This window comes from Narcine bancroftii, chromosome 4 (assembly GCF_036971445.1).
Source record: "Narcine bancroftii isolate sNarBan1 chromosome 4, sNarBan1.hap1, whole genome shotgun sequence".
In the NCBI taxonomy this organism is placed as follows: domain Eukaryota; kingdom Metazoa; phylum Chordata; class Chondrichthyes; order Torpediniformes; family Narcinidae; genus Narcine; species Narcine bancroftii.
In genome coordinates this window covers 9,222,265-9,243,669 of record NC_091472.1, presented here as the reverse complement: position 1 = coordinate 9,243,669, position 21,405 = coordinate 9,222,265, and the positions used below count along the sequence as shown (strand labels likewise).

The window sequence follows — 21,405 nt, the reverse complement described above, 5'->3', positions numbered from 1 at the left end:
ACAGAACTAGAAGGAATAAAAGGGCAGACTATTATTTGGATGGGGAGAGAATTCAAAATTTGTAGGTGCAAAGGGACCTGGGAGACCTGGTGCAGGATCCCCGAAAGTTTAACCTTCAGGTTGAGTCGGTGGTGAAGAAGGCAAATGCAATTTTGGCGTTCATATCTAGAAGGGAAGTGATGATGAAACTTTACATGGTGAAATGTAGGGTGCAGATTAATTGGGTATAATTGCGTGGCATGTGCTCGTGGGCTGAAGTGGCCTGTTATCGTGCTGTAGGCCTAAATTTAATTTAATTTAAGGCACCGGCAAGGCCTCACTTGGAGTACGGAGTACAGTTTTGGGCTCCTTATTGAAGAAAGGATGTGCTGGCGCTTCAGAGGTTCAAGGAATGATTCCTGGAATGAAGGGGAAAAGCATATGAGGAATGTTTTATGGTTCTAGACTGCACTCCTTGGTATTCAGAAGAATGAGGGGTAACCTCAAAGTAACATTTTGAATGTTGAAAGACCTGGACAGAGTACTTGCAGCAAAGTATTTCCCAAGGGAGAGGAGTCTAGGACAAGAGGGCACAACTTCAGGTGCAGAGGAATTTCTTTAGCCAGAGAGTGGTGAACCTCTGGAATTTTCTACCACGAATTAAGCAGGAAACCTGATGCGAAGGGGTTAGCTCCTTGAGGAATGTCCAGGAATGCCCATTACCTGTGAGCACTTCCTGAGGTAATCCAGGGCGGGAAGGCACAAATCAGATGAACTGGATCCTGATCCCAGGAAAGAATTCCCCACTTCTTTACAATCGTCGCCACCTTCAAACACAAGATAAAATGAAATTCAATATCTCGTACTCCTAAAAACATGTCACCACTGGGGTGATTCTGCTGTTTCTCTGACTCCCTTCTGAAGGGAGTAACTCTCTCACTGAGCACTATTGGGTCATCTGCTTGACATCACAGTATCTGATGGCTTAGAAAGAGGCCATTCAGCTCATCCTGGCCCATGCTAACTAAAAGCAGACATTACATTAATCTGTAGCACATTTTGAAATTTCCTTCAGTGATATCTACATGAGACGGTGTCTTAAAAAAGCAGCCTCCATCCTCAAAGACCCCCACCAGCCAGGCCACGCCCTCTTCACTCTGCTACCATTGGGGAAGAGGTACAAGAGCCTGAAGACGAGCACTCAGCAACACAAGGACAGCTTCTTGCCCACTGCCATCAGATTCCTGAGTGATCAATGAACCAAACTCACTGCTTTACTTTTCGTGCATTATTATTTTTTTTATATATAGTAATGTTGTAAGATGGGTATAATATGAACATTTGCCCTGTGAAGCTGCCGCAAGTCACCGAATTTTCTGACTTGTTCATGACAATAAATCCTGATTCTGGTGAATTTCAGTTTTTACATTTTCTCAACTTGTGTTCTTTCCCTCCAATTGTCTTCATTAGCCCGTCATCACCATCTACAGATACCTGGGATTCTACTATATATAACAATACATTCTCATCACGACATGGAATTGTGGGAATCAGAACTGCACAAAAGCTCCAGTTGTGCTTCATATACAGAAAACATTTATTTTGCCACAGAATGCAAGACTCTCTCTCTCTCTCTCTGGTCGGTATTATGCTGCAATACAACTCAGTAGCATCAGAATAAGGCCTGATCTTGTCCATTTACCACTGGCCTGAGTTCAATGGGCAAGTTGGCAGGTGAGAGGGAGGAGGTTTACTCTGGCTGTGATATCTTGAACCGGAGGTTATAGCCTCAAAATAAATAGTCAGCCAAATGAAAAAACTTTCGTCTCACGCAAGGCAGAGAATCTCTGGATGTGAGGGCAAGTATGTCATCCATAGCTTTGATGCCTCATCTTGGCATGAACTACCACAGCAATGGCTGAGCCTCGGTCAAGTTGCTCCGTGTAAAACATGAAAATCTGCAGACCTCATGGATGAAGTTAAAATGCAGTGCTGGAGAAACTTAGCAGGTCAAATTGCCCTTTATATAGTAAAGATAAAGATACATAACCAACGATTCGGGCTTGAGCCCTTCATCAAGGTATGGAAAAAATCCTGATGAAGGACTCAGGCTTTCCATACCTTGATGAAGGGCTCAAGGCCCAATCGTTGGTTATGTATCTTTATCTTTGTGGCCTGAAGTACACTGACCTGCTGAGTTTCTCCAGCATTGTGTTTTTACATGTAGCTCAGTGCCTCACTTGATCAAGGCCCTGAGTTTTCTTTGAAGGAATTTAACTGTCGACACATTTTACTTTTACATTCAGCACAAGCTTACCTAAACCCTTGACAAATTTCATAAGGCACATTATGTAGTCAGTGGCTGCATTAGCAAAGACTTGAATGTTATCTGTATTGAGGAATGCTTCAAAGACATCAAAAACTGGAACCTGGGATTTCCCTGTGAAGAGAACATAAGTTGGTCATGGGTAACCTGCACATCAACCCAGTCCTTCCACAAGCCTAACAAATCTCCCAGAAGCTGCCTGGTAGGTAGTGTAACGGATTTACATTAATCCTTAGTATAATGTTAAAACTATATTTTATCTAGATATGGTTTAATGAGTTAGTTATGGGTAGGTACAGGAGCACACACAGGTCACAGCACATTTATAGAGAACCAATGTACTTCGAGAAGAGAGTTCCTTCTCAGAGTCCATGTGTCTTGGAGAAACAGAACTAATGGATTTCATGTGGGTCTTAATTATTCAAGAACTGCTGAAGGAAGCCATCTGTTTTTAACCAAAGCCACTTAAGCCTCTTGAACAGAGATGAGATCAGGGGTTTTTATGGATATGGAATGGTTTAGAACAAAGGAACAGAATTTTGGTAGAAATAAAACTGATAGTCATGTGGTTTCCAAGAATTGGGACTCACCTCATGGACGAAATGGAGAAATATATTACCAAATTCAGAGAGTTTGAGTTCAGTTTTTGGAAGATTCAGTTTGGAGAGAACAAAAGTCAAAATCCTTGTGACACAGAGGTTGAAATATTATGAAAGACAGGGTTGAGTGACACTAACCAGAATGGGTGCTGTTGTTGTGTATTACTCCTGGGGAAAGGGGAACACAGAATCAGTGGCTTTTGAAATAAGGAAGATCATTTTGCTGTCTCTTTGGAAAAAGAGGACAAATTTCTACCGGGTCTATTCTTGTATATGGCCACTTCGATTAACCATTGTCTGGGTTTGTGAATTCATCGTGGAAGAAAGTAGTCACATTGTGAGTAAAGAGACCTAAGGATATGATGTTTAAAAGCACTTTAGAACTATTTCTGAACTAAGAATTTAAGACCTTCAAGCAAAACTAAAATGATGCTGAACTTTTGAGAAGGACTTTAATTACACACACACACACACACAAATTAACATTTACACATAGTGGGGTTACATTTAGAGTTAAGTTTAAAGATAAGTAAGAAAGTCATGTTATTAATAGCCTAATTTTAAAAAAACTATTATTTGAATTTACAATTGTCTGGTGAATTTTCCATTGCTTTCCCTGTGTTAGTGCTAATAAAGTCCCTTAAGACACAAAAATAATTGAAAGAGTTGTTAATTTGTACCAGCAGAAACACAGAAACAGGCGTTTTCGCCCAATGAGCCATGTTGCCCATATAACTTTCATTTACTCTACTTTATCTCCCCTTCCCTCTAACTCCCCTACCCCCACCCCCTTATTCTCACTTATACATAAAGGGCAATTTATATTACAGATTAGGCTTCCATTCCCGAGAACTGTACATAAACTTATACCGTTTCTCTTTTTTGCACTAATTTATTTTTTTTAATCGTGTATTTACAAAATTATAATTTTGTAGCAGTTTTGCACCATATCACAGTCACAAAAGAACAATTTTCAAGTTATGTTCATGTCAACAAACCTGATTTTGATTCTGATACCCTCTTCTTTCTTTCTTTTTCAATCTTTTTATTATTATTATAATTTATAAACACATACAGTTCAAAGAGATATAAAAAATACATAGTAAGTAATGAATTAATACAGAGATATTAAACAATAATATTACAGAATAAAAATATATCATTAAAAAAAATTTAGATCAGTTTAGGGTGTGAACTATCTCTAAAAAAAAAGATATAATTAATAACAATATATGAAAAAAGAGAAAAAAAAACCAAAAAAGAAAAAACAAATCTGAATTAAAAATACTTTAAAAAAAAACTTTAAAAAAAACCTACAGATATAGCTAAACCACGCCGATCACTCCGATCTCATCTTACAGCCCAATTATCATACATAATCATAGAAAGAAAACAGAGCCAGATCAACTCACCACAAATGAAAATATTGAATAAATGGTCGCCAGGTTAACTTAAACTTAGAAGGGGATTCATAGACAGAGTTTCTAATTTTCTCTAAATTTAAACATAGTATAGTTTGGGTCTCTTCTTTGGCTTGGCTTCGCGGACGAAGATTTATGGAGGGGGTAAAAAGTCCACGTCAGCTGCAGGCTCGTTTGTGGCTGACAAGTCCGATGCGGGACAGGCAGACACGATTGCAGCGGTTGCAGGGGAATATTGGTTGGTTGGGGTTGGGTGTTGGGTTTTTCCTCCTTTGCCTTTTGTCAGTGAGGTAGGCTCTGCGGTCTTCTTCAAAGGAGGTTGCTGCCCGCCAAACTGTGAGGCGCCAAGATGCACGGTTTGAGGCGTTATCAGCCCACTGGCGGTGGTCAATGTGGCAGGCACCAAGAGATTTCTTTAGGCAGTCCTTGTACCTTTTCTTTGGTGCACCTCTGTCACGGTGGCCAGTGGAGAGCTCGCCATATAACACGATCTTGGGAAGGCGATGGTCCTCCATTCTGGAGACGTGACCCATCCAGCGCAGCTGATTCTTCAGCAGCGTGGACTCGATGCTGTCGACCTCTGCCATCTCGAGTACTTCGACGTTAGGGATGTAAGCGCTCCAATGGATGTTGAGGATGGAGCGGAGACAACGCTGGTGGAAGCGTTCTAGGAGCCGTAGGTGGTGCCGGTAGAGGACCCATGATTCGGAGTCGAACAGGAGTGTGGGTATGACAACGGCTCTGTATACGCTTATCTTTGTGAGGTTTTTCAGTTGGTTGTTTTTCCAGACTCTTTTGTGTAGTCTTCCAAAGGCGCTATTTGCCTTGGCGAGTCTGTTGTCTATCTCATTGTCGATCCTTGCATCTGATGAAATGGTGCAGCCGAGATAGGTAAACTGGTTGACCGTTTTGAGTTTTGTGTGCCCGATGGAGATGTGGGGGGGCTGGTAATCATGGTGGGGAGCTGGCTGATGGAGGACCTCAGTTTTCTTCAGGCTGACTTCCAGGCCAAACATTTTGGCAGTTTCCGCAAAGCAGGACGTCAAGCGCTGAAGAGCTGGCTCTGAATGGGCAACTAAAGCGGCACCCATAGTTTGGGTAAACCATTGGAAAACAGTGGGAGGATTAACCTCTTTCCAATTCAATAGTATAGATCTTCTAGCCATTAGTGTAAGAAAAGCAATCATACGATCCGCAGGAAGAGATAAATAAGTCAAATCTATCATAGGTAATCCAAAAATTGCAGTAATGGGATGTGGTTGTAAATCAATATTCAAAACAGTAGATATAATGCAAAAAAATTCCTTCCAATAATTCTGTAAAGAGGGACAGGACCAAAACATATGTGTAAGGGAAGCTATTTCCAATTGACATTTATCACATATAGGATCGATATGAGAATAAAAGCGATGGAGTTTATCTTTAGACATATGAGCTCTATGAACAACTTTAAACTGTATTAGTGAATGTTTTGCACATGGAGAAGAAGAGTTTACCAGTCGCAGAATTTTATTCCAATTTTCATTAGAAATATGAAGGTTGAGTTCTCTTTCCCAATCATTTTTAAACTTTTCAAAAGTCCCAGAATTTATTTTTGTTATTATATTATATAATTTAGATATCACACCTTTTGGAGGGAATTTGGAAGATAGTATATCCTCTAAAACAGTCGTAGTCTCCCGATTGGGAAAAGAGGGTAAAGTCGAAACTAAGAAACTCCTAATCTGCAAATATCGAAAGAAATGAGATCGAGGTAAATCATATTTCATGGACAATTGTTCAAATGACATGAAAGAGTTATCCAAGAATAAATCCGAAAAGCATGTTATACCTTTAACTTTCCAGAGTAAATAAGCTTGATCAATTAGAGAGGGATCAAAAAGGAAATTTAGTACAATAGGAGTTTCCAAGATAAAATGACTTAGGCCAAAAAATCTCCGGAATTGAAACCATATACGTAGTGTATGTTTAGCCATTGGATTATCAATTTGTTTATATAATTTAGTAAGAGTAAAAGGGAGAGCAGCTCCCAAAATAGAGCTAATTGAAAAATTTTGTATCGGTTTAATCTGATACCCTCTTCTAATTCTTTCATTTTATTATATATTCACTGTAACATTTTACCTAAATGGAATATTTACTATTTCCATTTGCTACAGAAAACAATCTTATTCTTATTATGATTTTGGAAAGTGACTTAACAAAATTTGGAGACCTTGGGTGAAGTCAGATTTCACTTTGTTGGGTTTCTCTAAACCTGGGGAGCCCCTGTTTTAAAACAAATGTCAATTTTGGGTATTGGTATTGAGGGAGTCTTCCCTGATATTTTCCCTCAGGCTTCGCAGGAAGTAGACGTGCTGCTGGGCTTTCTTGTAAATGGAGTTGGTGTTAAGGGGTTCTCCGCCAAGTGCACTCCAAGGAACCTGATACTCTTGAAGACCAACGGTCGAACCATCAATGGTCCAGCAGAGCGTGGTTCCCCCTGGGCCATCCTGGAGTTGACAACCATCTCTTTTTAACGTTCAGATACAGGTTGTTGGCTCTGCACCAGGCCATCAGTGATCATATCCACCAAGGTCATGTTATCAGCAAACTTGATGTGGTTTGAGCTGTGTTTGGCTGCACAGTCATGGGTCAGCAGAAGCAGAGTGAACAGCAGTGGACTAAGCACACAGTCCTGCGGGGGGGGGGGTTCCCCATGTTCAATGTGATGGTCTTGGAAGTGCTGTTACCAATCCAGACTGCCTTAGGCCTCCCCAACTGGAAGTTATGAACCCAACTGCAGAAGGAGATGTTTAGACCCAGCGAGCTCAGCTTCCCTATCAGGTACTGAGGTATGATTGTGTTAAACGCCGAGCTGAAGTCAATAAACAGCATTCAAATACATGAGCCCTTATTTTCCAGCTGGGTGAGGGCTAGATGGAGGGTGGTGGAGATGGCATCATTTGTAGAGCAGTTGGATCTTTATGTGAACTGCAGGGGCTCCAGTGACGGGGGCAGCAGGAGCTTGATGTGCCCCACGACGAGCCTTTCGAAGAACTTCATGACGATGGATGCGAGTGAGACAGGGCGGTAGCCACTGAGGCAGGACACAGATGACTTCTTCGGCACGGGGACAAAGGTGGTGGCTTTGAAGCACGTTGGGACCACAGTGCTTCTCAGGGAGATGTTAAAGGTGTTGGTGGGAACATCTGCCAGCTGAGCCACACATCCCATGAACACTCTCCTGGGAATGTTATCCAGTCCAGCAGCTTTCCGCGGGTTCTCTTTAAAACCTACAAAATCCATTAGGAGCTTTACAGGATAGATGCTTGAATGATTTTCATATGAAAACACCAATATAAAAGACGTTTTTATAGCATTTTACACTTAGATTTGAGTCTTCATTGATTACTTTGTTTGCCCAGAAACTATATAGTGTTAGTTGCATTTAGCCCAGTATTTACTAGCACTGAACTTTGTTTCTGAAATTGGATTTGACTCCCTACTTCACTAGGTCTTTATTATAGAGTCTGATTTTGAGGTAATGTATGGGAATTTCAGATGCCAGTAAGTATTTCATTGTTGTAATTGAGACTCTTCCCATTGGAACCGACATATTGTAGAGCTGCCGTTTGATAGCATGTAATTTCCTTCTGTCTGCCATAAGGCAGACCAAGCGTCACCACAAGTGTTGCCCGGTGCCCCTTACAATAAGAGAGAAGCTAAAGAGGCACCGAGTGTCTATCCGCTCACCTCCAGGTTTCCTCAGCCTCCACAGCCACACAGTCTCCTGTTTGATCCATTGGCGACCCGAGCTTCAGATCCAAACCTCTGACACGATCAGGAAGCCTTTAGCGCCCGAGGCCTTTCCAGAGCCCTTCTCGCCCTCAGCCCCCTCTGGATCCCAGATCCATATGTGCTCCCGACGAGCCAGTCTCATAAAGAAAGACACGTAATCTTCCACTGTCTTTTATTCCTTTTCAGTAAGGGTTCAAGCCTATGAACAGGTTCTTCAATTGCTTTTACCGTGGCATTTCTCTTTCAGTTTATAAGGGGACAGAGTAACTATGGCCCTTGTGGTAACAGTGATTGTATCATGGAGTCAGTATTTTGAAAGAAAACTTCATAATAGGGTGGAATGCAATCCCTGAACATTTCAATATGACCACAGGACTTCACAAATGTATATTCTTGGCTGCTCAATGCTTTGAGATTTCCTGAGAGCATAAAAGGACGCAAAGAAATGAGAATGTTTTAAGGTTGAGTTTAGTTTTGTGTTCTACAGTCAGAACAAGTATCCTTAAAGAGTTCGGAAGAGATATTGTCAGATATGAAAGCCTTATCACAAGAGTGATATTATAGCACAACACAAAGACATTGTGAGGTAGGCTGTGATTATTGAAAGCCTTTGGTACTGCCATGATCATTCTGAATGGAAGATGGATGACTGAGAGCTTTGCACTCCCACTGGGAGGTGCCTAACAGGCCGAGTGCTATTAATGTTAGCTATTTTACTCTCCACAATAGAGGAGGCCATCTTGCCCATCAGGTGCATGCTAGCACCTGGTAGAAGAAATTCCATCACTCTCACTCTTCATCTCCATATTCCATGCTACAGGCAGTCTCCGGGTTACGGGCGTTCGGGCTACAAACAACCCGTACTTACGAACGGGCTGTCCCCAATTCACGCATAATGTTATCTCACTAATGCTAAATAAGTACCTGTTCTGCCCCTCGTACAAATTTGGCTCATGGACAGACCTAGGTAACGGAACTCGTTCGTAACCTGGGGACTACCTGAGTATTCTCTTTCTCATGTCCCTCTGGCTCTTTTTGCCGCTTCCCCTCATCAGGGACATTGTTCACTGGGCCAATTAACCGACCGACCCGCAACTTTTCGGGAGGCGAGAGGGAACTGAAGCATTCGGGAGAAAACCTGTGGTCCAAGGGAGGGTGTGCAGACTCAACACAGAAAGTCATAGAGGATAGGACTGAACTGGAATCTCGAGGCCTTAGGCTGCAGGTGTGCGACCTGCAGCACCACCCTGGCCAGTATTGGGACTAGCACAGCTGTATACCCTGTTATTGTGGAAGTGTAACAGAAAAGAGTGAGGGTGCACAACATGTTCAGTGTTTTCAGTGAGAGATGACTGTTCTGGTATGGGGAGAGTGTGGATTCTTCACTTACCCATGGAGTATTCACCAATCAGATATTCCTTAACATCTGACTTGTTACTGTGTACGGTCTTCAATGCGCTGAAGAGCGGCCGCCAGCCCGACTGGATCTGTGGGGAATGGGCCTCCACCAGCTCTCCGATCGACGTGATCACCTAAATGGCACAAAGCTTTACACCCTCTTCACACCAGCTCACAGCGAGGTCTTCCCCTCCTCCCTCAGCACCTCTGAGACCAACATCTCCCTCTGTGCGAGATCTGTATCTCCGCCTCCGCAAGACTTCCATTATCCCCTGTGCAAGACCTCCATCATCTCCTCCATGAGACCTCCATCTCCCCCTCCATGAGACTTCCATCATCCCCTGTGCGAGACCTCCATCACCTCCTCCGTGAGACCTCCATCTTCCCCTATGAGAGAATTGCATCATCCCCTCTGAGTGATCTCCATCCCCCCTCGAGACCTCCATCCCCCCCTCCACGAGACCACCATCACCCCCTCTGCGAGACCTCCATCACCCTCTTGAGACCTCCATCTCCCCCTCCGCAAGACCTCCATCACCCCTTCCATGACCTCCATCACCTCCTCCGTGAGACACCTCCATCTTCCCCTGTGAGCGATCTCCATCCCCCCTCCACAAGACCACCATCACCTCCTCTGTGAGACCTCTATCTCCTCCTTGGCGAGACCTCCATCACTCCCTCCACGGGACCTTCATCAGCCCATCTGTGGGACCTCCCTTGCACGACTTCTTTAAGCAGGAGCACTCCCCAGTAACTGGAAGAGTGCAACATATGGCTGCTGAGATTGCGGCTGCAATGTTGGCTCACAGTTGCAAGAGTAGAAGGAAGGGAAGTATGACTGAAGCTTACCGATGACTTTTACAGATGAACTTACCTGATCCTGCACATCTTCATCGCACAGTTCCAATTGCATGATGTGCTCAAACGGCCGGAACAGAGCTTCATTGAAATGGAAATGGGGTAATTCATTCCAGTCAGTGAGAACTTCCGTCAGGATGTCATGGATGAAAGAGACAGCTTTCTGAGACACCTGTCTCTCCTTGTGGCAGGCAGCCTGAGAAAAGGGAAGATCAAGTTATGGTGGTAAACATAAATGAGGAGGAAATTGCATTGATGGAGCGACCGCGTGAGTAAAAGGGTCAAATTGCCGCAACACGTGGTTGGTCCAAGATGGCGCTGGTTCCCCTTCACTGCCAAGAAAGAGCCCACACCTAGCGCTACGTGCAGGATACGGAGCCCTCTACTTTCGCGTAGCGGCCCACCGGCTGGAGACTGACACCACGATGTGATGATGTCACTTCCAGAAGCTGTTGGGTACGTCACTGGAGGTGGGTGGGCCAGGGCGGAGATGCGGTGAATTCAAACCAAAAAAGTCATTCTTTGGTTCACCCTCACGCTGTGTGGACATCTCTTTACTCGGTAGCACTGCTGCAGCAGGCACTACAGTGGTGACCCCGACGGTTCTAACATTTTGGAACCAGCATCGATCACACAAGAACGCAGCAACCAGCTGAACCGTAATGCCTGTGACCAATGCTGGGAGGGGAAGGTGGGGGGTGGTGTACATCTCCCACCGTTCTGGGCAAGCCAGCCCAGGAACTGGCTGCAGCTGGCTGAGTCCCAGTTCCACATCAGGGGAACCATTTCAGAGGACACCAAGTTCTGACACATCGTCAGGGCCCTGGATATCACCACAGCTGACAAAGTAAGGTCTTCATAGAAAACCCACTGATAGAGTGTAAGTATGACCAGTTTCGACACTTCCTCCTCAACACCCTAGGGCTCAACCAGCATAAGAGGGCCATCAGAATCCTCCACATGCAGGCCCTGGGTGACAGAAACCCCTCTGAGCTAATGCATGAGGTGTTAGCCCTGGCAGACGGGCACACAGTTCATTTCCTGTTTGAGGCCCTATTCCTCTCGAAACTACCAGTGCACGTTTCGGACATGGACTTCAGCGCCCTGTACCTCATGGCCAAGGAGGGAGACAGGCTGTTTTGCATGCCACAGCAGAGCCTCCTCCACATGCAACCAGTCTATGCGATTGGCGCCGCCACCCCGTCCAGTCCACAAGAAATACCAGCAGTAGCTGTGGCACAGCGGAAATGCAAAGGGCGTGCGGAGATGAACAGCGAATACTGTTTCTACCACCGCCGATGGGGCAGGAACACCCGGCGGTGCACCCCCCCGACCCCATGCTCATACCTGTGAGGGGAAACGGGCAGGCCGGCCGCCGATAGTGGCCTCCGTGGATGACACACAGAAAGGCCCTCTCTAAACGAACTGCTGGTAGACATGACAAGATGGCAGTTAGTAAATGCCACAACATTCCAGTCTTTCCCCTCTCACCTTGCAGAGACTCTCTTTCCTGCCACTGGACCAAGACGAATATGCCTTCATACTGGCCAAATATCCGGCTTTATTGGCACCGAACTTCCATGACTCCAATCCGCCACATGGTGTGGAGCACCTCACAGAGACCGCTGCACCCCCCCTCCCCGGTGTATGCAAGAGCCTGGTGCCTCCTGCTAGACAAGCTCCAACAAGCCAAAGCCAAGTTCGCCGCCATGAACGAGTTAGGGATCATCTGCCACTCCAAGAGCTCATGGGCCTTCCCGCTCCACATGGTGCAGAAGAGCTCTGACAGTTGGCGACCATGTGGCGACTACCAACATCCAGACAGGTACCCCATCTCACATATATCCAGAATTTCTTCATGAGGCTACAGGGCTGCAGGGTATTCTCCAAGGTGGACCTCGTGAAGGGGTACCACCAAATCCCAGTACACCCTAGCAATGTCCAGAAGATGGCCATCATCACACCCTTCGGCCTCTTCCTAAGAATGCCTTTTGGACCCAAAATCGCAGCCCAGAAATTCCAGCGGCTAATGGACGTGGTCGGCAGGGACCTCAAATTCATCTTCGTTTATCTAGATGACATCTTCATCACCAGCAGTTCGGGCTCATGATGAACCTGGCCAAGTGCCAGATCGACCTACAAACAATAGACTTCCTGGCGCACCGTATCACCCCAGAGGGTGCCACCCCACTTCCTCACAAGGTGGAGGCCATCCAGAACTTCCCTAAGCCGAGCACGACTAAAGGACTACAGGAGTTCCTGGGGATGGTCAAGTTCTACCATCATGTCTTCCCGGGAGAGGCCACCCTCATGCAGCGTCTGTTGTCCCTCATCAAACTCGGCGACAAGACGCTGAAAAGGATGCCGGAGGCCATGGTACTGGATCTCACCTCCCCCCGGCCCTCACAATGGATGCTACAGACAGAGTGGTGGGCACAGTGCTAGAGCAATGGGTTGATGAGCACTGGTGACCCCTCGCCTTCTTCAGTAAGCACCTCCGAACACCAGAGTTCAAATAGAGCGCGTTTGCACGAACTGCTGGCCTTGTACCTGATGATACGGAACTTCCGCTACATGCTAGAGGGGAGAGTGTTCACCACCTACACAGACCACGAACCATTGACTTACGTGCTGAGCAAGGTCTCGGACCTATGGTCGGCAAGACCACAATGGCACCTCTCCTACGTATCGGAATTCACCACGGATATTCACCACGTCGCTGGCAAGACCAAAGTGGTTGCTGTTCTGGCCCGCTGTTGCCACAAACTGTGGAGGGCTCGTCGTCACCCAGCTCGTCAAGGACAAGAGGGAAGATGCAGACATCCAGGGGTACTCTGAAGGTCAGAGATGTCTGTCCCACTCCAGGAAAACTGACCCTACTGCGTGACATTTCTACTGGGTCCCCAAGGCCTAACCTATCTGCAACATGGCGATGGTGGGTTTTTGACCAGATCCACGGCTTATTGCACCCCTCCATAAGGTCCACGGTCCACCTGCTCTCAGACAAGTTCGTGTGGCATGGATTCTGTTGGGATGTTACCCTGTGGGCTTGGACATGCTTACAGTGCCACCATGCCAAGGTGCATCGGCACACCAAAGCCCCCCCTACAGACTTTCAAGCCGGTGCAACACAGGTTCGAACATGTCCATGTCTACATCGTTGGCCCCTTTTCAGAGAGCTAAGGTATGAAATATCTGTTCACGACCATCGAATTATTCAATTGCTGGCCAGAGGCAATACCCATGGCTGCGTGCAACACAGAGACATGTGCCCAGGCTTTCCTCACCACCTGGGATGCACGTTTCGGAGTCCCGACCCACATTATATCGGACCGAAGCACTCAGTTCACCTCCTCCCTCTGGTCAAACCTGGTGAAATTCTGCGGCAGCCAGGTCCACCACATGACGGCCTACCATCCCCAAGCAAATGGACTGCTCGAACAGTTCCACTGCCACCTGAAGGGCATCTTGAAAGCCCGACTGACTGGGCTGAACTGGATGGACAAGCTCCCGTGGGTGCTGCTTGGGATCTGCACGGCACTGAAGGGGGACCTGCTAGCATCGTCCGCAGAGATGGTGAACGGCGAACCGCTCTCCATCCCAGGGGACCTACATTTCAATTCCCCTCCCAGCCCACAGACCAGGGCATTAAGACATCCTGTACAGGCTGAGAGAGAAAGCGGACGGACAACCGCCCAGCCCCCTGCCATCGTCCCACATGGCTCGCCACCCAACCACATTCCAATGGATCTTCAGTCCACCCACTACGTTTTCGTAGGCAGAGGTCAGCAAGGGGCCCCCTACAGTGCCCGTATGAAGGCCCCTTCAAGGTACTGTGGAGAGATGGTGTGGTGTTCATAATGGACATCGGTGGCCGACAGGTCAGACCTACATTCGACCGCCTCAAAGTCGCGCACCTGGACTCCGACCTGCCGGCCCCGGACCCCCGGGTCAAACACAGAAGTAGACCGCCCAAAGACCGTAAGTCAGACCGCTCAGGAAGCGGCGGTGATTCTGGGGCAGTGGTGTAGTGGGCCAAGAGACCGTGAGAGTAAATGGGCCGAATTGCCACAACATGCGGCTGGTCCAAGATGGTGCTGGCTCCCGTTCACTGCCGAGAAGGAGTCCACACCTAGCGCTACCTGCAGGCTAAGGAGTCCGCCACTTCCGCGTAGTGGCCTGCCAGCCGGAGAGTGACACCGTGACACGTTAATGTCACTTCCAGAAGCTGGTGGGTAAGTCACCAGAAGTGGGCGGGCCAGCTCGGAAATGAGGCAAATTCAAACCAATAAAGTAATTTTTTGGTTCACCCTCACCCTGTGCGGACGTCTTGTTAATCGGTAGCGCTGCCACAGCAGTTGCTACAACATTACATTAAATACAGTAAAACCCCGGGTATCCAGCATCTATGGGGATTGGTAGATGTTGGATAAGCGCATTTTCTGTTTGCTTGAGACTCACTCTTAACAGTGCCTAACCAATACACCTGCATTAAGAATAAACAGTTTAAAATACAAATATATTATACTGTACTATCATTGAACAAATTTCACTTGCATGAATATATAAAAATAAAAGCATTTTACTTTATTTTCAGTAACATTCTTTGAAAACATTTAACCATTGCTGCATCAGCAGATTCCTCCCCCTCCACGGAGCGGCCCGAAAGGCAAACAATAACATTATAAATAATTAAAATCCCTCCCCCAAGTTTACAGATAAAGCTTGGACCTGCCTGTTCCTCACAACCTTCGATTCCCCAGTTCTTCAGAAATCTATTTGTTTCTTAAATACATTTAATGAAGGAGTTTGACTGCTTCATTGGGCAGAGAATTCCACAAATTTGCTGTCTTAAATCTACTCTCCCAAATCTTAAGGCTATGTCCCCTTGTTCTAGTCTCACCTGCCAGCAGAATCAATCTTGCACCTTCCACCTTATCTATTCCTCCCATCATTTAGTACATTTCCATAAGGTTCCCCAACATCCATTTAAACTCCAGCACGTATAGTCCCAGCTGACCCAATAAACTAACCACCTCATTTCTGGTTCAACCTGGTGAAACCAATCTACCCTTTCTCACACAAAGACAGCAGAGCTACATTCAGTGTGTGCCCATGAGTGCCTCTGTCCAGCAAAAGAACTGACGTGTTTACCTCTGCCAGATGAGGGCCCACCACACCCCAGGTCTTCATCAGATGCAAGAGGGGACGGGACCTGCTTCGCACGATTCGCAGCATCACGTCGCCAAGCCGGAAGAGGTGCAGAGCGCTGCGCCGGTCAAAGGTGGACCTGGCCTCTCCTGTAGATCAAAATCCCATTAACCAGAGGCACAGAGCAACCCTGTGCTAACTCTGACACCCCTTGTGCCCCAACTCCTGTGAAGAGCAAAGCAATGTATTCACATAACACCCTTCACAAACATTCCACCCAATGAAGTCCAATGTAGGAAACATCCATGTATTCATAGCAAGATCCCACAGATGGTCACGTGTTATTGACCGGATATCCAGGATGGAGACCTTCTGAGGATTAGTGCCATGGGATCTTCTACCCTCATCTAAAGGAGGTCTCTCTCAGCATGCATTCTGTGCTCAATTCTTCGATGTGGACTCAAAGGGCATGAGCCACTCCTAAACCTGGGCAAATAAGGGGCGAACTCTTACAGCTAAAGGCCAGCAAGAGGTAGCTCTTGCAGCTGACCTTTGACCTGAAACACTGAGGGGACTCTAGGTGGAACACACTGGGTTCTTTCTGTTCATTCACTTTGTTTTTGGCAGTTCTTGACACCACCAAGAAAACGTTTATTTCCCATCCCTAGCTGACCACCCCCCCAGAAAAATGACATTTGGGGTAATAGCTGTAATGCTGCTCCATCACATCCCCAGAGACCCTGGTTCAATCCTGACCTTCAACATTTTGTGTGTGGAGTTTGAATGGTCTCCAGGTGATTGCATGGGTTTCCCTAAGAATATAGGAGCAGAAATAGGGCATTCAGTCCATCAAGCCTACCCCACCATTCAGACATTTCCCACTCAGCCCCACTGCCTGGCCCTCTCCCTATAGCCCTTGATGCTCTGGCTAACCAAGAATCCATTAATCTCTGTCTTTATACACCCAATGACGTGGCCTCCACATATATTTGTGGTAACAAATTCCACAAATTTACCACCCTCTGGCTAAAGAAATTCCTCCTCATCTCTAATCTAAGCGAACACACTTCAGTCCTGAAGTTGTGTCCTCTTGTCCTAGACTCTCCCCTTTCGACATCTACTCTGTCCCCACCTTTCAACATACAAACAGTTTCAATGAGATTGCCCCTCATTCTGTGTGAGGGTGTGTGGCCAGGCAGAATTCCAATGCCGATGACACCACAGTTGTTGGCAGAATTACAAATGACAAGGAGAAAGCGTACAGGAGGGAGATAGATCAGCTCATTGAATGGTGTGGCGACAACAACCTTGCACTCAATGTCTGCAAAACCAAGGAGATGATTGTGGACTTCAGAAGGAAGTCAGGAGAATATGACCTAGTCCTCATTGAGGGTTCAGTAGTGGAGAGGGTCAAGAACCTCAAATTCCTGGGTGTCAACATCTCCGAGGATCTGTCCTGGAGCCTCCACGTTGATGCAATCACAAAGAAGGCTTGCAAATGGCTATACTTTGCGAGGTGTTGGAGGAGATTTAATAAGTCATCGAAGACACTCGTAAACCTCTACAGGTGGACCGTGGAGAGCATTCTGGCTGGTTGCATCACTGCCTGGTATGGAGACACCAACTCTCAGATCAAGAATAAACTCCAGAGGGTTGTTAACTCGACCTGCGACATCACAGCCACCAGACTTCACTCCATCGAGGACATTTACATGAGGCGGTGTATTAAAAAAGCAGCCTCTACCCTCAAAGACCCCCACCACCCACTCTACTACCATTGGGGTAAAAGGTACAGGAGCCTAAAGACGAGCACTCAGCAACACAAGGACAGCTTCTTCCCCACTGACATCAGATTCCTGAATAACCAATGAACCAAGGACACTGCCTTACTTTTCATGCACAATTATTTTTATTTTTTATAGTAATGTTGTAAGATGGTCATGATATGAATGTTTGCCCTGTGACGCTGCCGCAAAAACACCGAATTTCATGACTTGTTCATGACCATAAATCCTGAATCTGCATCTCCTAAATTCCAACCAGTACAGACCAAGAGCTGTCAAGCATTCCTTTATAACCCTTTCATTCCTGGAATCATCCTTGTGAACTTCATTGAACCTTCTCCAATGTCAGCACATCCTTTCTTAAATATGGAACCCAAAACTGCTCACAATGCTCCAAGTGAGGTCTCACCAGTGCCTTCTTTTTTCTTTGGCTTGGCTTCGCGGACGAAGATTTATGGAGGGGGTAAAAGTCCACGTCAGCTGCAGGCTCGTTTGTGGCTGACAAGTCCGATGCGGGACAGCCAGACACGGTTGCAGCGGCTGCAGGGGAAAATTGGTGGGTTGGGGTTGGGTGTTGGGTTTTTCCTCCTTTGCCTTTTGTCAGTGAGGTGGGCTCTGCGGTCTTCTTCAAAGGAGGTTGCTGCCCGCCGAACTGTGAGACGCCAAGATGCACGGTTTGAGGCGAGATCAGCCCACTGGCGGTGGTCAATGGGGCAGGCACCAAGAGATTTCTTTAGGCAGTCCTTGTACCTTTTCTTTGGTGCACCTCTGTCACGGTGGCCAGTGGAGAGCTCGCCATATAACACGATCTTGGGAAGGCGATGGTCCTCCATTCTGGAGACGTGACCCACCCAGCGCAGCTGGATCTTCAGCAGCGTGGACTCATAAAGCATCAAAATCACATCCCTGCTCTAAAATGAATACGAGCGTTGCATTTGCTGTCTTCACCACCGACTCACCCTGCAAGTTTACCTTCAGGCTGTCCTGCAGGAGGACTCCCAGGTCCCTTTGCACCCTCTCCATCCCATTCCCTCCCCACCACTCACCCCCCCCACACCCCCCACCAACTGGATGGTCTGGTTTCCTCTCACATCTCAAAAGAAATGCTAATTGGCCTTTTGTGTAGGTTAATGGCAAAAAGAATTAAAGGGCACTTGCTAGACATGGAAAATAGAATAAGTTGCAAGGCCGCAGAGAATAAGGAGGGAGCAATGAGACTAAATGCATAGCTACCCTGCAAGGCAGGATGGATCACATGGAAAGAATGCCCTCCCTCTGTTCTAAGAATGATAGGGGTTGCTCCGAAGACCTTACTAAGTATGGCAATGGGCTCCGTGAGGAGATGTTAACGAAAGTCACTTTTGATTCAAATGGATGGAAATTGAATAAATTTAGAAGGAATAATTTGAGAATATATGACCGGGCAAAGAGGAGGTTGAACTAATTGTTTCCAAAGTTCTCCACAGAGGTTTGCTCTGAATCAAATTGTTTACAGAGATACAGTGAAAGGTTTTCTTTTGTGGGCTATCCAAGCAAGTCAACCCATTCTGAAGTTGCATTTTACGTTTTTACATTGTTCCCACAACTCTGATTCTCCATTACGTCAATTTTCTGTAAAAGATCTTTCCCTTCAACTTCCCAAGCTGTAAAGGAATCTTCCGTTCTATTAACTGTAAGACCGCAGAGCCCACCTCACTGACAAAAGGCAAAGGAGGAAAAACCCAACACCCAACCCCAACCCACCAATTTTCCCCTGCAGCCGCTGCAACCGTGTCTGCCTGTCCCGCATCGGACTTGTCAGCCACCAACGAGCCTGCAGCTGACGTGGACTTTTACCCCCTCCATAAATCTTCGTCCGCGAAGCCAAGCCAAAGAAACATTGTTCTACCTCAAGATGACAGCCTTGAAAATCTTTTGAACTTTAATCTTATCCACAACTTTAGCATAATTTGCCATATCAGTCATTTCATCTTTAATATGTTCAAATTGTGAATGAAATTGAGTCTGGACAGAAACAAATTCTTGATTCATTTGATTAGACCCTGATTGAATTTGTCGGGAGATCAAAATAAATTGATTCGAAGGGATCTACAGATTGAGGAGTAGTTTGAGAGGTTGCGAATTTACCTCTGGAGTAAATGGTTGAGGTTGGGGCCTACTTAAGTACAGCAGATGGTGCAATGATGAAATAAAGGTGCAGGGGTTAGCATTAAAGATGGGGTTAAAAGTACAGGTAAACAGTGCAAGATGAGAAATCTGTTCAAGAGTCTGGTATCAGCAGGGAAAGAAGCTGTCCCTGAACCTGGAGGTGCGTGCCTTCCGCTCGATGGGAGATGGAGGGGAAGAGAGCGTGGCCAAGGAGGATCTGTCCTTTAATATGCTGGCTGCTTTCCTGAGGCAGCGAGAGATGTAGACAGGGTCGACAGAGGTGGTTACCACAATCAGTGAACACCCCCCCCTTTTCACCACGTGAGATGAGCACTGAGGAAATAGACACCGAGCTGGAGGTCTTTTTATGTTTAGCAATAGCCTGGAGTGTGGAAGGACCCTCATCTCCGCCCAGATGCCACCCCACTGTCAGACTCTGGGGATTAACACCAGCTGGAAAAGCTGAGAGCAGTCACCTGGCATTGCTAGGGAGTAGTCCACGGTCTCGGTTGCGGAGTCAAAGAGCTGGGCTTGTGACGCTTTCCGCAACTGGTTGAGGAATCCTACCAGAGCGTTTAGATTCAGTTTCACAGTAGCATCCTCAAACAACCTGTGGGATGGAGGAAGTGCAAGGTGAGAACTTACCGTCAAACACCCGGGTGCACTGAAATTCTTACTTGCTGCAGCCACATGGGATCACATGATACACAAACTACAATAGTATAAATTAAATCACCACACTGTGTCATGAGGCAGAAAAAAATACTAAATATAAAAGGATAGATAAATAAATATTCACAGTTGTACTTAGTACAAGAAAGTAAGGCATTTCAACAGTGCAGATGGATCTTTCGGTTGTCCTGGAGGAGTTCATTGTTAGGTTTAGGGTACTGTGGGGAGGTTCAAGAGCCTGATAGCTGTTAGAAATAGAGGAGACAGTGACAGAGGATAAAATCTACAAATAAATTCCCAATGGTTCTACTCATGGGTATTTTCAGCTGAATTATCACTTTGTCTCACCTATTATACTTGCAGTTCACCCAGACATATTTTAAGTAGATCTCGCCTTGCAATGGTGATTACATCACTCTTCAAACCTTTTGGATTGAAACAGTACAGAGAAGATTTACGAGGGTGTTGCCCAGATCTCAGGAACCGAGTTACAGGGAGAGATTAAACAGGTTAGGACTTTATTCCCTGGAGCGTAGAAGAATGAGGGGAGATTTGATAGAGGTATTCAAAATGATGAGGGGGACAGACAGAGTAAATGAGGTACATTTTTTTCCACTGAGATACAAACCAGAGGACATAGGATAAGGGTGAAAGGTAAAAGGTTTAGAGGGAGCATGAGGGGAAACTTCTTCACACAGAGAAAGAGTGTAAAATGAGATGCCAGTTGAAGTGGTGAATGCAGGCTCAATTTTAATTTTTAAGAAGAATTTGTACATGGATTAGAGGGGTATGCTAATAGGAGGGGATTTGAACCTGAATTTGGATCCAAATATGGATAAAACGGGGAAAAAAATTAACAGGAAGAAGAAAGTAACCAAATTTATAATTAAATCAATGCAAGAAATGAAACTTTTGGATATATGGAGGAAACAAAACCCAAAAGAAAAGGAATACTCATACTACTCGGCTAGACATAAAACATACTCAAGAATAGACCTATTTTTGTTATCAGCTAGTATGCAGGATAGAGTAAGAAAAACAGAATATAAAGCGAGAATGCTATCGGACCATTCACCCTTAATATTGACAGTAAAGCTAGAGGACATCCCTCCAAGAATGTATAGATGGAGATTAAACCCCATGTTACTTAAAAGACAGGATTTTAGAGAATTTATTGAAAAACAATTAAAAATGTATTTTGAAGTAAATACGGAATCAGTGGAAGATAAGTTTATACTATGGGATGCAATGAAAGCATTCATTAGAGGGCAAATAATAAGTTATGTAAC

General features: G+C 45.9%; 1 protein-coding gene across 1 annotated transcript in view; it reads right to left on the bottom strand.

Annotated features, from left to right (window-relative positions):
- arfgef3 (ARFGEF family member 3) overlaps window positions 1-21,405 on the bottom strand; it is a 197,729-nt gene that overhangs the window by 51,794 nt on the left and 124,530 nt on the right. Inside the window, exons 35-40 of the mRNA XM_069936112.1 lie at window positions 19,921-20,054; window positions 15,516-15,661; window positions 10,378-10,557; window positions 9,496-9,637; window positions 2,297-2,419; window positions 703-806 (exon numbers count right to left, since the gene is read on the bottom strand). Coding sequence (XP_069792213.1) covers window positions 703-806; window positions 2,297-2,419; window positions 9,496-9,637; window positions 10,378-10,557; window positions 15,516-15,661; window positions 19,921-20,054 — 829 coding nt within the window. The remainder of the gene's footprint in view (window positions 1-702; window positions 807-2,296; window positions 2,420-9,495; window positions 9,638-10,377; window positions 10,558-15,515; window positions 15,662-19,920; window positions 20,055-21,405) is intronic.